The sequence below is a fragment of the Rhamphochromis sp. 'chilingali' genome (assembly GCF_963969265.1).
Source record: "Rhamphochromis sp. 'chilingali' genome assembly, chromosome: 14".
Taxonomy (NCBI): Eukaryota; Metazoa; Chordata; class Actinopteri; order Cichliformes; family Cichlidae; genus Rhamphochromis; species Rhamphochromis sp. 'chilingali'.
The window spans coordinates 6316412-6332252 of record NC_137941.1 but is presented as its reverse complement, the minus strand read 5'-3'; the positions used below and the strand labels follow the sequence as shown (position 1 = coordinate 6332252).

Below are 15841 nucleotides of genomic sequence, written 5' to 3'. Positions count from 1 at the left end.
TCTGTTGGCTTTGTTTCTTAGATAGGACCACTAACAGAATGACCTCCTCGTAAAGAAACAACCAGATGAGCACAAATCAACGTTGTTTTTAAAATGACACGATTGGTCATAAAAAAAAATCCCAAAAACGTCGTACTTTCCTGCACAGCTGTCAGGTTCCTTTGTTATTCCATTATCCTGCAGGCTAAGGTAAAGGAGCTTCAAACAGAAAACAACTGTGAAATTGTGATGTGCCAGATGTGCAGGGAAAAGTTGATTTATGGTCAAAGCTTTTGATTGACTCTTTGCATTGAGGTTAAGTAGAACAGCTGTCATTAGTTTCTTGTGGGACGTATAGCATAGTACACTGAAGGAAAAAACAAGAAAAATGTTTTAATGACATTCTTTTATTTGTTGTCTTACTTATTCTAAGATATCCACATTTCCAACAGCTGCACATTGTTCTGATCTCTAACAAATCATGAATAGACCTACTGTGGTTACTTCTGCTTTTCTCTCCTCTAGTTATCAAGCTAATACTCTACAGGGGTCATTTATGTGGCATATTTTCTTTTTTTCTAATTTATTCAAATCATGACTTGTAGGAATTAAAAAAAAAAAGTTTATTCATAGAAAACTAGTAACTTTCTAAGCTGAACTTTGTGTTGCATTCACTGCTTATTTTGATCTTCTTTTTTTTTTTACTCATGTCTGTTTTTGTTATTTTCAACTTTCTAATTTTTGCAACCTTACAGCTGCCTTTTTTTTCCCTGAGAGCTTTTTGTATCAAAGGAATTCCCAGTTAAATAAAGGAAAAAAAACATTTAAAAAAACATTCCAGAAATACTGAAATGGAAATGGACTAGAAAATGTTCTCTAACAAAACTTTATTTCAAAATGCAGTGCCGACCAGGCTCTGGACAGGTTTGCCATGAAACGCTTCTATGAAGACAAAGTGCTTCCTGTGGGTCAGCCATCTCAGAAAAGGTCAGTCTTCCCTCCAATGTTGTTTCAAGTTTGACCCCTGAGTGAACTCTCTCCCTTGTGTCACTTCACTACATTTTTAAAGCCGCATTAATTGATTTTAATGGCCTCCGGGGGGCAGTAGAAGGAACCGCAAACAAAGTGTGAACTTTCAAGAATCGTTTGCACGCGTAGACTTTGAGATTGAGATTTGTTAAGATTCATTTTCATTTGGAGTCGCATTTCTGCCCTGTTATGAATTTTGGTCAGTCTTATTTGCCACTAATTTTTTTAAAGAAAGGCTTTTTAGCTGCTATAAGATCCTCTGTGGTGGATTCATAGTTGTGTTCGTTGGTTGGCAGATAACCAAAATCAAAGATTCATAATTGGCTGAACATGCAGAGTTGGGTGGCAGTTGTCTTTGGATCTGTCTCAGTAAATATAGTTTGTGATTAGTGCCACTTTAAACCATTTGATGCATGAAGTTTTTTGGCTCCTTTGACATGACTGACAAGCTAAAGGTCAAAGTGAAAGCTTGTGTCTTGGATTACATGTTCATCCTTTAGTGGTCAAACACTGGGCACTTTAATCCCCGCTGCTTCTCTCCCTCTGTTCACTCAGGTATGTGGAGTACTTTAGCGGCTTGCTGTCCGGACACATCAAGATCAACAACAAGCCGCTGTTCCTCCATCACGTCATCATGCACGGCATCCCCAACTTTGAGTCCAAGGGAGGCGAGTATCTCTCTCTCTCACACACACACACATATACCACGCATAATTTAGCTTTGAGCCCCTTTCTTAAATGCATTTTTTATGTCCCAGGTTGTCGTCCTTTTCTCAAAATCTACCAGGCCATGCAGCCCATCTACACATCTGGGATCTAGTAAGTCTTAAAAAGCAGTCACACTCAACTGCTTTTACAAGATTCCAGGGATAGCGAGCTCGTAATGGCTCAATAATAAAAACGCTGATTTTCCTTTATTGCCTCTCCTCTTACTCCCCCCTGCCCCCTGATATACACCCACAGCACCCCTCTCTCCAGTTCTCACTCGGCCCACATTATTGTATTTAGCTAGCCTCCCCAGCTGTAGGTTCTTGTTTCCCCACTTTAGATCCCGTAATCACGTCTAATGTTATTGGTGACTGGAGAACCAATGAAAGAGGCAGACAGGCATCTGTGTGGACGCCTGCAGGGTTTTCATGCCACAGGACCCTGTTGGTTCCCAGGGCCAGACAGGAAAGAAAGGATTCTGTGGCTCTCTGTTGTTGTTTTTGGAAAGAGGGGAGGTTAGGAAAAAGGCAGGGAGAGGAAAGGCAGGAATGTGTGCCTGCCTCACCTGAGAGGTGAGGCAGGCACACATTCTGCATTTACACCTTGTTTGGAAATATTATTATTTAGGACTTTCAACTTTGATTCAAAGGTTGAGCAAAAGTATTGAATTAAGGTTGTTTAGGAATAACAACCATAACATTACCTTGTAAAACGACAGCAACTATGATTAATCAATATATATATTCTGACTCAATGATCTCGTCATCTGAAATGGTCATTGGATCCAATATTTCTTAGTTCAGTTTTAAACTCTTTGGTCTTTTCACTGTTACTGCTCTTCTTATTCAAAACAACAAAGCCTGGTGATGGTTGCACAATGACGCTACATTTCCTGTGAAACAATCAGTGCAGACACATTTCCATACTCTTTAAAGCTTTGGTGAAATCACATTCCTCTTCACTTTCTCTCACATGCTCCCTTTTGGCACTCTCCTCCCTTTGATCCTTCTTTCCCAACAATACAATCAGACAGGCACTAATACCCCAAAACACCATGGGCTACGCTCTGTGAAGGCCACTGTTAAAGTGGGAAAAAAAGGGTGATTGTTGTTGGCACATGGTTTTATCCAGGGAAGTAGCATCAGAAACAAAAGCTGGTGCAGTGGACTTGCTGTCATGATTTCCACAGCAAGAATGATAAAAGCGGGCCTGTCATGTGACATGTTGTGTTTTTATTTCTCTGCAGTAATGTCCAGGGTGACAGCCAGACCAGCATCTGCATCACCATTGAACCTGGCCTCCTTTTGAAGGGGGACATCCTGGTAAGAACAGCAGAGACATACCCCAGAAGCTAGTGCTGTACAATATAGACTGATAAAAACCCTCAGTAATCTTTCAGCTGTTTGTAAAATTTAAATCATTTGGCTTCCGTGGATTTTAACTGCAAAACAAAGAAACCGAATCTCAACATTTTATCACTGGCTAAGCTCAGTGTGTGAAGCCAGTAACACCGAATGTTTATTGTTTTACCTCTGCCAGAGGAAAAGGGAAAAATATATGGATACCAAATGATAAGGGTAAAATACATGCAGGATATTCAGATTTTTTTATTGGATAATAATAATGAGGGAATCCTGTGTGTGTTTCCAATTGAACGTTGGCTTAATGCACTGAATGCATGTGCTGCAGCAGTTTATAGTAGCCATTTACAGATGAAATGGGGCTGTAAAAACTTGGGAAAAGACAGTTGGACTGAGTCCTATACCTCGGTTTATAGGCCCTCATTAGCACACAATATGTTGCTGGAAACTATGACGTGAAAAAGGCCGTGTACTTCCTTTAAAACAGCATTTAAGGATACATGAGGTATCGCTATAACAGGACATAATCATTTCAAACAAAGTCTCATGTGAGACCTATCCCTGCAACTCTCTCAGGGAGATTCAGGGAATTTTTATGAAATCATTCCTGTAAGATCCTCAGTTTAGCAGCACCTGTGAGAGCCTCTGGTTTTCTTTTGCCTATAGAAAAACTCCACACATCAGCAACGTTTCTGCTTCTGCTGTCAATTGAGCCATAATGTTACAGTGGGGCAAAAAAGTATTTAGTCAGCCACCGATTGTGCAAGTTCCCCCACCTAAAATGATGACAGAGGTCAGTAATTTGCACCAGAGGTATACTTCAACTGTGAGAGACAGAATGTGAAAAAAAATCCATGAATCCACATGGTAGGATTTGTAAAGAATTTATTCGTAAATCAGGGTGGAAAATAAGTATTTGGTCAATAACAAAAATACAACTCAATACTTTGTAACATAACCTTTGTTGGCAATAACAGAGGTCAAACGTTTACTATAGGTCTTTACCAGGTTTGCACACACAGTAGCTGGTATTTTGGTCCATTCCTCCATGCAGATCTTCTCGAGAGCAGTGATGTTTTGGGGCTGTCGCCGAGCAACACGGACTTTCAACTCCCGCCACAGATTTTCTATGGGGTTGAGGTCTGGAGACTGGCTAGGCCACTCCAGGACTTTCAAATGCTTCTTACGGAGCCACTCCTTTGTTGCCCGGGCGGTGTGTTTTGGATCATTGTCATGTTGGAAGACCCAGCCTCGTTTCATCTTCAAAGTTCTCACTGATGGAAGGAGGTTTTGGCTCAAAATCTCACGATACATGGCCCCATTCATTCTGTCCTTAACACGGATCAGTCGTCCTGTCCCCTTGGCAGAAAAACAGCCCCGTAGCATGATGTTTCCACCCCCATGCTTCACAGTAGGTATGGTGTTCTTGGGATGCAACTCAGTATTCTTCTTCCTCCAAACACGACGAGTTGAGTTTATACCAAAAAGTTCTACTTTGGTTTCATCTGACCACATGACATTCTCCCAATCCTCTGCTGTATCATCCATGTGCTCTCTGGCAAACTTCAGACGGGCCTGGACATGCACTGGCTTCAGCAGCGGAACACGTCTGGCACTGCGGGATTTGATTCCCTGCCGTTGTAGTGTGTTACTGATGGTGACCTTTGTTACTTTGGTCCCAGCTCTCTGCAGGTCATTCACCAGGTCCCCCCGTGTGGTTCTGGGATCTTTGCTCACCGTTCTCATGATCATTTTGACCCCACGGGATGAGATCTTGCGTGGAGCCCCAGATCGAGGGAGATTATCAGTGGTCTTGTATGTCTTCCATTTTCTGATGATTGCTCCCACAGTTGATTTTTTCACACCAAGCTGCTTGCCTATTGTAGATTCACTCTTCCCAGTCTGGTGCAGGTCTACAATACTTTTCCTGGTGTCCTTCGAAAGCTCTTTGGTCTTGGCCATGGCGGAGTTTGGAGTCTGACTGTTTGAGGCTGTGGACAGGTGTCTTTTATACAGATGATGAGTTCAAACAGGTGCCATTCATACAGGTAACGAGTGGGGGACAGAAAAGCTTCTTACAGAAGACGTTACAGGTCTGTGAGAGCCAGAGATTTTCCTTGTTTGAGGTGACCAAATACTTATTTTCCACCCTAATTTACGAATAAATTCTTTACAAATCCTACCATGTGAATTCATGGATTTTTTTTTCACATTCTGTCTCTCACAGTTGAAGTGTACCTCTGGTGCAAATTACTGACCTGTGTCATCATTTTAGGTGGGGGAACTTGCACAATCGGTGGCTGACTAAATACTTTTTTGCCCCACTGTATCTATGGGATGTTCTCGGGGCTCATAATGTCAGCATGAAGAATTAGAAAGTGAGCACTTAGTTTGTACCTGAGGCTGTTTTGGCCTTCAAAGCTGAACTCATATCTCATCCTTTATTTAACACAGACTAATGGATTCTGCTGAATGCACCGTCAGGCTGAGACACTGCTTGCTGATGCTTGTTATTTTTCAAATAACAGGGAAAATTTGAACTGCTGCCTGAGGAGACATTAGCACAGAGTGCTCCTGCATTTTTAACTGTGATGGTTTTGTATATCTAATTGGTCAGATTAAAGATAATTGCAGAGAAGAACCTCGCATTGGTTTGTTAATTGTTTTAATGATCTTTTTAAAGTTTGCATTTGGGTTTATAATGAAACTTTAAACCTAAAAGACCATAACAAGTTAGGCCATTTCAACATTTTGGGAAAATCTTTAGTGGCTTTCTTGGAGAATGGAGAAGATGGAAGCCACTCTTTAATGAGCAGCAGATGGTTACATTAACATAAACTGCATTAGTAAAAAAGTGTCTGCCCTAGTGTAACAAAATCCACCTCTTGGCACTGCTAAAGGTCATTGACATGTACAGTAAATTTTAACAGGACTAATATCACTGCTTCCATCTGAATTAAGAAGGTAAATAACACAGCCAGCTGCACATTTGATTAACTGATCGTCAGCCAATATGACCACTCAGCATGTCTGCACAACACCTCTCATACATTCCTCATACTGTCAGCATGGTGGTGGAGGGGTGATGATTTGGCTTGTTTTGTAACCACAGGACCTGGACACTTTGCAGTGGCAATCTGAGGCCATCTGTCCGGTAGCCAAAAGTTGATTGAAAATGGGTCATGCAACAGGACAATGATCTCAAGCACAGTAGCAAATCTATAACAGAATTGCTGAAAGAGAAAAGAATCATAGGTCTGCAGAGTGTCATGAGGGTACAGGAACAAAACTAAATGTAGAAAAAGTTTGCTAGTCTCTGTGTACAGAGACTTTTCAGTGCAAATATGAGCCTTTTATACACATGAAAGAAGAAATACAGTCATTATGATAAAAAATTTCTTGAGTTTTAATATTGATTATTATATATGGCTTTTTTAACCCTCAGAAAGAACTAAGCTAACCCTCCCTGTTTTTATGCTAGGCTAAGCTAACCATCTCCTGGCACTAGCTGATCCCTTTGCCTCTCTCACTATCAGCAAGAAAGCAAATAAGCCAGTTTCCCAAAATGTCAAACTCTTTGACATTTTGGGAAATAGCAAATTAAAAATAACCTTTTCACAAATGAGGGAAGAACAATTTTGGGATGTTTAAAGCCTCTACCTAAATATGAAAATTGGTCGAGCCCTGAAGGCATGTTAGCATAAAATTAGCAGAATAATATTTTGTAATTAAACTTGACTCAGCAGCGGTAATGGACCACTCAGCAGGACCTTTACGATATCCCAAAAAGCTGCACAAAACCAGAGGATATTTTACTTTTATTCCTCAGTCCTAAACGTTTTGGTTTTATGGTTAACCCCACAGTCAGAAAGTCGAGTCAGTCAGTCCTTTAGCAAAAATCGTTAATTTTAGCTGCAGCTGAATTCTTTTTAATTTCTTTGTCTATATGCAATAATCTGTTTGTCAGTTTTATTATTCTTTACATCCACAGTAAGGAATGATTACAGTTCTTTGGTTTCTTTCAGTGAATGTAAAAATGAGGCCTTGTTTTAAAAAAAAAAAAAAGGCTGCCAGTCAGGAAACAGCAGGAGGGAGAGAGCCGATTTTCCTCAGTGTGGTTTTAACATTACTCTTAAAGCTGCTGTATTTGGAAAACCAGTTTGGATAATAATGTTTGTGGATGGTCCTTCCATTACAAGGGAAACAGATAAAAAACTAAAATAAAATAAACATAGAGCTACAAAAAAAACAGAGTAAACCTGAGCCAGCAGGGAATCAGGCTGCTGTGTCTCTTTGCTTGCACTCAGTTAAAATCCTGTGAATTGAATCCTGTGAAACAGTATTTTTATATATTATAAAAATATTATTTTATTATAAATTATTAATAAAGAAGCATTACTTTTGCTTGTTTGGTATGACACCGAGTGGTGATCTGCTAAAAGAGATTTATGCACTTGCAAATTAGCCTTTTTTCTTTTTTAATCGCCCTGCAGCTTAAGTGCTACCACAAACGCTACCGCAGCCCATGCCGAGACGTGATCTTCCGGGTACAATTCCACACCTGCGCTGTTCACGACCTGGGGATTGTCTTTGGGAAAGATGAGCTAGATGACACATTCAAAGGTAAAAGACTTGCAACTCTGAAATACTACTATTATAATGCTCCTGCAAACAATGAACTTATACCTATTAGTAAGTAAAACCTGAACATCTGAATGGGCGTATAATCTTTAAAAACTGCATGTGTTTTCTAGTGTAACAATATATGCATCTTTAGATATAAAGAGAAAACTCTCTCTATTTATTTTTTTCTTTTTTTCTTTGCAGATGATAGATTTCCAGAATATGGAAAAGTGGAGTTTATTTTCTCCTTTGGACCAGAGAAAATACATGGTAAGGATCAATGTGTTGGGTCTTATGGCCATACTAAGCATTTTCCATAACCATACTACACTCTTATACATAATTGGCATGACTGAGAAAATTAGCTCACTCTCATACGCCCCATACAACAGTGACTCCACTGAACTGTAAATGGAACCATCCATCTCTCTTCTAGTGCTTATCTAATTCTGGGTTGCGTTGGGGCTGGTGCCTATTCCACCTGTCAAAGGGTGCAACGTGGGGTACAATTCGGACAGGTTGCCAGACTGTTGTTAGTACAGCTCAGCTCAGCAGAGTTTTACTTATATTGTTTTAATTTACAATAACTGTCACCTTGCCTCAAGATGCAGATCCTTCAGTGTTAGAGAGAAAACTCCAACAACATGATGATCCTTGAGGAACAGTAACTTGGTGACAGTGGGAAGAAAACAAATCCCTGGTAACAGGAAGAAACCTCCAGCAGAAACAGGCTCACCAAAGAGCAACCACCAGACCAGTCCATCTTCCATGTGTAGTTTATGGTTTCAGGTAGAAAAGTGAGACAGGATGATAGCATGCAGCAAAAGAATCCAGCCAGGTTTAAAGAAAATAAAAAAAAGAAAACGTGTCAGTTTAGCGCAGGGTCTTGAATGTAATCGAATAGGGAAAACAATTATCTCAATATGAATTCTGAATCTCAATTTTTTTTCCTTGATTCTGATAAAAATAGCTTTTCCCTTTTCCGGATGTAAAGACATTCACATTTTCTGCTCTGCCTCTTTGTACTTCTGGTCAAGGTGTGGACCACCTGGAGAACGGGCCGAGTGTCTCAGTCGACTACAACACTCAAGATCCCCTGATCCGCTGGGACTCCTACGAAAACTTCAATCAGAACTGCGAGGACACCACAGAAGGTGAAAATGGTAGGAATGCTTATCCTTCAAACTTTACCGTGTAGAATTCAGGTGTTACAATGCATCAGATCCACTGACTCTTTAAAGATGTGCCATATGATAGTTCTCAGTCTGATTTCATGTGAGATTTATGGAATAATTTTCTTACACAATTTTCTAATTTATTTTTAACTGTGTGGATTATTGAAGTCATGGACTAAATCATGTGCCGAACCCACCATACAGATACAGAGGACACATTCAGATCTTTCCCATTCAGATATTTTGCCCTACAAAACTTTGCCCTACAAATACCAAAAATAACCCCAAAATTGCATTACCAAGTTTTTAGGTTGTAAATGTAAATGTTGGATTGTATTTTGAAAGGAAGGAGAGGCATCGCTACCGCTGAATTCATTTGTGGTGAAATTATCACCACAGAGAAACCGAGGGCCCCTTGGGACCGAACTCAACCGCTTTCCAGAGCACAGTGTGAGACATTCCTTGGTTCAGCCACAGGCATGGACAGAAGCTTCCTTTTGAGGGAGCCGTGGTCACTCTGTGACCAAAGTGCTGCTTTCTATGCCACCCAAAAAAGGAAGCAATGTTACGCCCTTAGAAACAGCACCGTACGTTAGATGGGTTTGTCTCGGATTTAACAAACAACAAAAAACCCCAAGAACGCCAAGTCCTTCAAAGAGAGGAGGAACCATCCAGCTTGTTATCTGTTGGGGTCCCAGTTAAAGCAGAACGATGTGGAGCAACATATGCTTCCATGCATGTGGTGTCTTTTTCAAAGAAGCCCTTGCATACTTCAGCAAGACAATACCAAATCACTTTCTGCATGTTTTAAATAGCAGGGCTCAGCTGTAAGCAATATTATTCCAATGTGGAAGTGTTTAAGAGACATAGCAACTTAACCAGGAAGCGGAAGACCATGTAAAGGTATAGAGTGGAGTCGCCACATGCCGAGGAACATCATCGTGTATAAAAGTCACCAACATTCTGCTGACTCAGAATGTAGGTTAGTAGTTCAAAATCTTCTCTTTCATTAATATCAGCATAAAAACTGTTTCCGGGAGCTTCGTGGCAGCTCCTGTAGGTGTACTGTGTAGGCGGGCCAGAACTTCTGTCCATGTGGTGTGTAACAAAAGCAGGTCCTGGACTGCTGAACAGCCACAATCCAATCTTGAGCAATAATAGCAGAGCATTTGGCTGTTGCAACTACAGCATATGGTCTCCACAGTTCTAAAACTCTAACTTAGTGTGGTTAAAAGAAGAAACATGTTGCTGGAATCAAATTCAAAATTACCATATATATTTAAAAAATCCTAAAAAAAAAAAGATCTTTTTCTTTTAACTAACATGTTATACAACATTCCAGCATTTTTTTTATTAGCTGCCCAAATAGTTAAAGGTCAGAGGTCAATTGGCTTCCTTCTATCACTGCTCATAAAGTGTCTACCCAACACTTGGCGGCAGCTTGAAATAGGCCCTACTAAAATAGAACAGGTGTAAGTCTCCGCTCACTCTGTTTCAGTGAAGGTGTGTGTGTAAATTATCTGTGTGTCCAGACCAGTCCGGTCCAAGCCGTCTGTCTCATCTTGCCTTCTGTCATCTGATGATGATACTGTGGTCAAATCTGAATTAGAATTTAATGAGATCACAGACTCGCGCGCATGATATAAGTAAGCATCTGCACATGTGGAACACACACACACCCACACGTTGTTTTTTTAGCCACTCGAGTTTGAAGTAGTCGATAAGACTTCAAAGGTGATCCCTTAATAGCCTTTTGTGCTGTGACTACTCGGCCAGCACCGTCAGACTGATGCACGGTTTCAAATGAGCTCAGTGTGAAAATAGCTTTTAAAGAAAAAAAATAATTCGCAGACTAGATAGGAAAAAGTGTTTCCAATAAATCAAAGTGTTTCCACTGTTTTTTGGCTTCACACTTGTTGGTGCTGAAAAGGCAATTAACTCCTTTGAAAGAGTGACTTTTAGAGCCGAAGGGAAAAATAGCTCTGGATTTACATCTCCACGAGTCTTAGAAAGAAAAAGAGTTGTTGTTGGGTTTGCACGCTGTCGGGATCACTGCTGGGAAAGCACAAGGCTACTTGCATGAACCCTTAGCTTATTAGGGCACTACATAAAGCTTCAAATTATAGGGCTGATGTTTTGCTGGGATCAACTTTGGGTAAGTGGTGTCTCTGTGGCTGTTAGTTTCCAAAGATTGATGTTGACTTTTATTATGTTTATTGCATAAAAACAGTTTCAGCTGCTGTGGGTTAGTTTTAGCTCAGGGATTCTTGTCATGCCTGCACCTTGCATCAGCAGAACAAGCAACATCCAAAACAACACTTACACAACTGACTATACACAACTATAACATTACATGCACTCAAAAGCCCGATTTAGACATGAGTAGTATTACCTGTAGACCTCTAATATTTTGTAATAAAGTCAACGGTCATCTGTGGTATTACTCCCATGCAAATTCCTGTGCTAGCCTACAGCACTGTGACTTCAGTTTTTCCTTCTTTCGTTATTTATTCCCTTAGTTATGCAGTGTTATAGAGGTGTGTGGTAAATGAGAGTTTGGACAGGACACAGTTTGTGTTGCTTCATAGCCTAGTAAAAAAAGTATGGTCAAATATTAGAAAGGCAGTCTCTCATCGGATGATGAGTTTGGACAGCATGCATGTCAATAACTAAGGTACATTTTGCCTTCTTTCAGTGGTTCAGCCCATGCAAATCAGCCAGTCAAATTTCAGTCATGGTGGAATAAGTTCTGAGTCTCCTGGTTATATTTCTTGAATTATTCTCATTTACAGCCCCATATTTTATTCCTGGAACCTGCTAAAGTGGCTTTGAATAATTCAAATGCACCCTCAGTTTATCTTTGCTCTACAGCAAGCCATTTAAACTCCTCTCCTTTCCACGACACATTCCTTTGAGCCAGCTTCCTTTCGATTGGCTGCTCCTTGCAAAACAGAAGGTTTTAACAGCAGATGGGTGGAGCTGCTGTGCATGCAGAGCTGCGAAGACCAGATCTATTCTCAGCCATCGCTAAGATCCAAGAAAAAGATGAGAAAAACTTTTAATCTTACACTTTGACCCCTTCATTCAGGTCATCATGAGCTCTCAGCCACAGCTTTGTTTGTGTGAATGTCTCCAGATGTATCCTGGTGTTCACGATTAGGTAAAATATAGTCAGAGAAGTCAAACAGCGCAACCTAAATCAGACTGAGAGACGGTGCATTGCAGGGCATGTCAAAAGTGACTTTTTTTAGCTGCATCACAATGATTCATTAACTCATTCATTAGCTGTCTGGCTAACATATCACGAGTATTGTCCAACCCAGGGAGACTTGATACTTTACTTTTTTGATTTTTTCCTCATTGCTTGAATTCTTTGCAACGGTCTCGTTACTTCAGGAATCTGTGTGAGGAGCCGATGTGCAGCACAGCCTGAACTCTCAGCTTCAGTGAAAGGTGGATTGTATTGTTTATTTATTTTTGTACTGAGAGTCCTTTGCGGTGTGACGGACGTTGTGTTTTTTTTGGGTTTTTTTGTTTACTCTTATGTACTCATCTCCTCAGTTGGCCAACCCTGCTATATTTCTGAAATAACTGGAAAGAGAAGGAGGGAGAGATTACTGATAAGGAGAAAAAGAAATCGTGAGAGATGTATCTAGAGAAAAAATTGCAGAGGCTGAAGAGAGATATTTTTTTACGAGACAGTTAAAAAAACAGTTTATTAAGTAAAGTGTTGGATGAAAAGTTGTTGGAATAGAGGGATTCCAGTGTGATTAGGGTTTGCCTCAGAAAAACGTTTTGCATATATTCCGCTAGGCTTGTGAGCCGCAGTTCAGTCATTTGGTCCAAACTTTGGCCCTTTTAGTCTTCACTTTCTCTCTCCCCCCGTGTCCTCTGAGGAGTCGGAGGAGTTAAGGGCAGGACTCTTCAGCTCAACTGTGAAGCTCTTTTGTGCACACATTCACAGGAGGAGGAGTGACAGAGAATGTCAGTGTGGGTTTGTGCACGCTGCTGCTTAGCAGAGAGACTTTCTAAGAGTTACACAGTGAATTTGTGTCCGGTGCTTCTTCAATTTCCCTTCACCGTGACGCCTTTTTTCAAGCGTTGATAGCTGTTGAAGAGTTCAGCCGCGAACCTGTGTGCAGTTTGCTCTTCGGGTGACTCCGGAGTGAAACGTTGTCACTAATTCAGCAGTTTGACGTCGCTCACATGTGAGTAACGTGGAAATTTGAAGGCAATCACAGATTTGATTTTCACAGTTCCTGACGATACTTATTGCCCTCAGGTTATATATTATCCAAACACTTGACCATGTGACCTATTTGTTAATGTTTCTTAGTTCTTCAGCTTCACAAGGAAACTTATGTTTCGATGTTTAATCTTTTACAAATGCTTTTATTCCACAACAACAGAAAGTTGTGTGTTTTTAGGCTCTCCATTTATGGAATTTATGAATGATTCCTACTGGGAGAAATCATCATGGAACTTAAAAGAGGGGGAGATGAGCATCCTTGAAACAGATTTTCTCATTCTTCTCTGGTCAGTTACATTGTAGCGTTCCCACATCTCAGCAAAACTGTATGAGTGCAATAATGTCTCAAGATGAAGGGTGACACTACATGTTTTGCCTGGAAGCTTTGAGACACTATAGCAAATTCTAGAAACAAGAGGACTCAAGTGTCCTTGATTTGTCTGCAGAAGCGTGTTTTTCTGATGCTGTAATGTTGCACTTTATCCAGTGCCCAAATAAGCATTTCCCTGTATGCTTTGTACTTTCTCTGCTGGAGGTTAATGCTTCCTCCTTGATCCCATGCGCATTAGTCACAGGGAGAGACGTGTGTTCCCGGACCAACAGCTCGGAGTCCAGCAGAGGTGGATCGTGCCTGCCCTGTGGGCACAGACGATTTGTTAGTAACTTCTTATAGCAATAGAGAGGGCTTTATAGTTAAGTCTGTATTTGTGAGCCACAGACTGGGGCGGGGTGGGATTGGGAGAGTTACATAAGTCTGGTGGAAATGGAAGTTGATGCAACAGCATGATATCACTGCTATGAGACTATGTTTGGGCTCATACGGATGACTGGGATTCAAATGGTGTGTTGACCAGGTGAGCAATAAATTAGCCCAGACTTTGACATGCAGCCGTTACTTGTTCTAAAAGAATGCAGTTTCTTCTTTTGTTTTGTGGATAAATCAGAAAATAGAAAAGGACACTTCAAATTCCAGTCACATCTATTTTTTCAGTTTCTCTCAGCTCAAAGAAATACCTAAATATTAAAGGGACACTTCATCGCCAAAACAAATGAACAATTTCCCCCTCCCTTCATCCTACAGTGCCGTTTATCCGTCTAGAATATTTTGTTCTGAATTGTTCCTTGAAATGTACATGACATAAAGAAAAACTTTTCTTTATGTCATGTACATCCAGCTACAAAAAGAATCATAAAGCAAGCTACCAGCACTGCCCCGCACAGGGGGACACCATTAATGTCTGGCTAAAAAGCCTCCAGTCACAGGCTGGCACACGGTTCCTCCCGCAAAGTGTAAAGGTTGACAGGTGTAGTCAGCAGAAAAAAAGTAGTTTCTGTGTGAATCTGTGGAATTTTTTTGGACAAACTGGATGTTTTCTGGTGGCTAAGAAATGAACTTAAAACAAATTTCTTTTCTTGTCACTTTGATGACGGAAATTGCTGTTTAGTTCCACTGCACATTAAGAGTACACCATATATTTAAACAGATATCTGCAGAACTGGATAATTCACACTAAAATGATCAATTGTCCCTTTAATTCAAAAACTCAAATATCAGCGTCACAATTTTTCTTGCTTTTTTATTCTTTGGAATCACACGTGATATTGCTGAAATCTTAATAATTACCCCTTTATTAATCCTTGAACAGTTCTGGTCCTTGGTCCTTCAGCAGCTCTAGAGACTTTCTAACATTGTGGCCCATATTTCCACCGGGATGGATTCCCAAGTTTTCTTTCCTGCAGATGTTCTTATGGAAGCCAGGTTTTTCCAGATGAATTGTATTATAACTAAATGGAAATGAGACTAATGTGTACACGTCTTTGTAAAGTGCCCTAAATGCTATCGGTCTCAACAGCAGCTGTCCACCTCTTCTCATATCACTTGGCCTGAACATCTGCTTATGCCACATTTTAGCCACTTTAATGACCGTTTCCCTGATGCAAAATAAATAAATAAATCCAACTTCTCCATAAAAAATGTGATCTCATTCGAAGCACAGAGACAGTGTCAAACTGTGCAGAGGTCAAATCTCTGGCCTTTTGTGTTGGCAACAGGCTTCCATGCTATCAATCCCTCAGTCTGGTCCAAGGCTTTGGGCGGATTAGGCTGCTTTGACTCCAAACTTTGCACAGCTCCTATTGCGTAACAGCCAAGACAGAAAAATAAAGGCCTCTCTAGTTAAGACTGCACAGCACACAAAGAGAGAACAAGTGCCTTGTGTTGTAAAGTGTCCCAGTTTGGACCCTGGCTACAGGGGGACAGGGACATCTGCTAGGTGACAGAGAGAGCATCGTGAGCTTAGGGTTTAGTTAAGATTTTTAGAATGTTTTATGTGCACTTGACTTAGAGGCTGAATCCCCACAGGAAAACCTCAGTTTATGTACTCTACGGCTATCCTGAGAGAGTGGATGCTGGTTTTCCATAATGTGTGGGAATGAATGACTGGTTTGTTAAGTCCGTATGGACACAGATTTAGTCCAGCTGTGACCGGACACTCCTGTTCTCTCTCCATCTCCATCTTTACACAGCTGATCTGGCTAAAAGTGCCACTGAAGGTTCATGACATAATTAATCATGATCACTTTCCATAGACTCTTCTCACAGGGCCCTCTTTGTATCTGTCTTTTATCTGCTGTTGAGGTCTTTGCACTGTAAGTGGACACGCAGTAACACTCTCATCTTGGACATCTTGTGGATGTCACATTTGAAATAGCTAATG

At 40.7% G+C, this 15841-nt stretch overlaps 1 protein-coding gene across 23 annotated transcripts in view; it reads left to right on the top strand.

Annotated features, from left to right (window-relative positions):
• tns1b (tensin 1b) overlaps positions 1-15841 on the top strand; it is a 195444-nt gene that overhangs the window by 148337 nt on the left and 31266 nt on the right. For 9 of the 23 annotated variants that reach the window (XM_080904045.1, XM_080904032.1, XM_080904047.1 and 6 more), the window contains 6 exons: positions 883-966; positions 1564-1827; positions 2963-3038; positions 7571-7700; positions 7905-7970; positions 8738-8863. In XM_080904045.1, the coding sequence (XP_080760171.1) occupies positions 883-966; positions 1564-1827; positions 2963-3038; positions 7571-7700; positions 7905-7970; positions 8738-8863 (746 nt within the window). Of the gene's footprint in view, positions 1-882; positions 967-1563; positions 1828-2962; positions 3039-7570; positions 7701-7904; positions 7973-8733; positions 8864-15841 lie in introns of all 23 variants that reach the window. The other 14 variants (XM_080904036.1, XM_080904037.1, XM_080904041.1 and 11 more) reach the window with 4 other exon arrangements.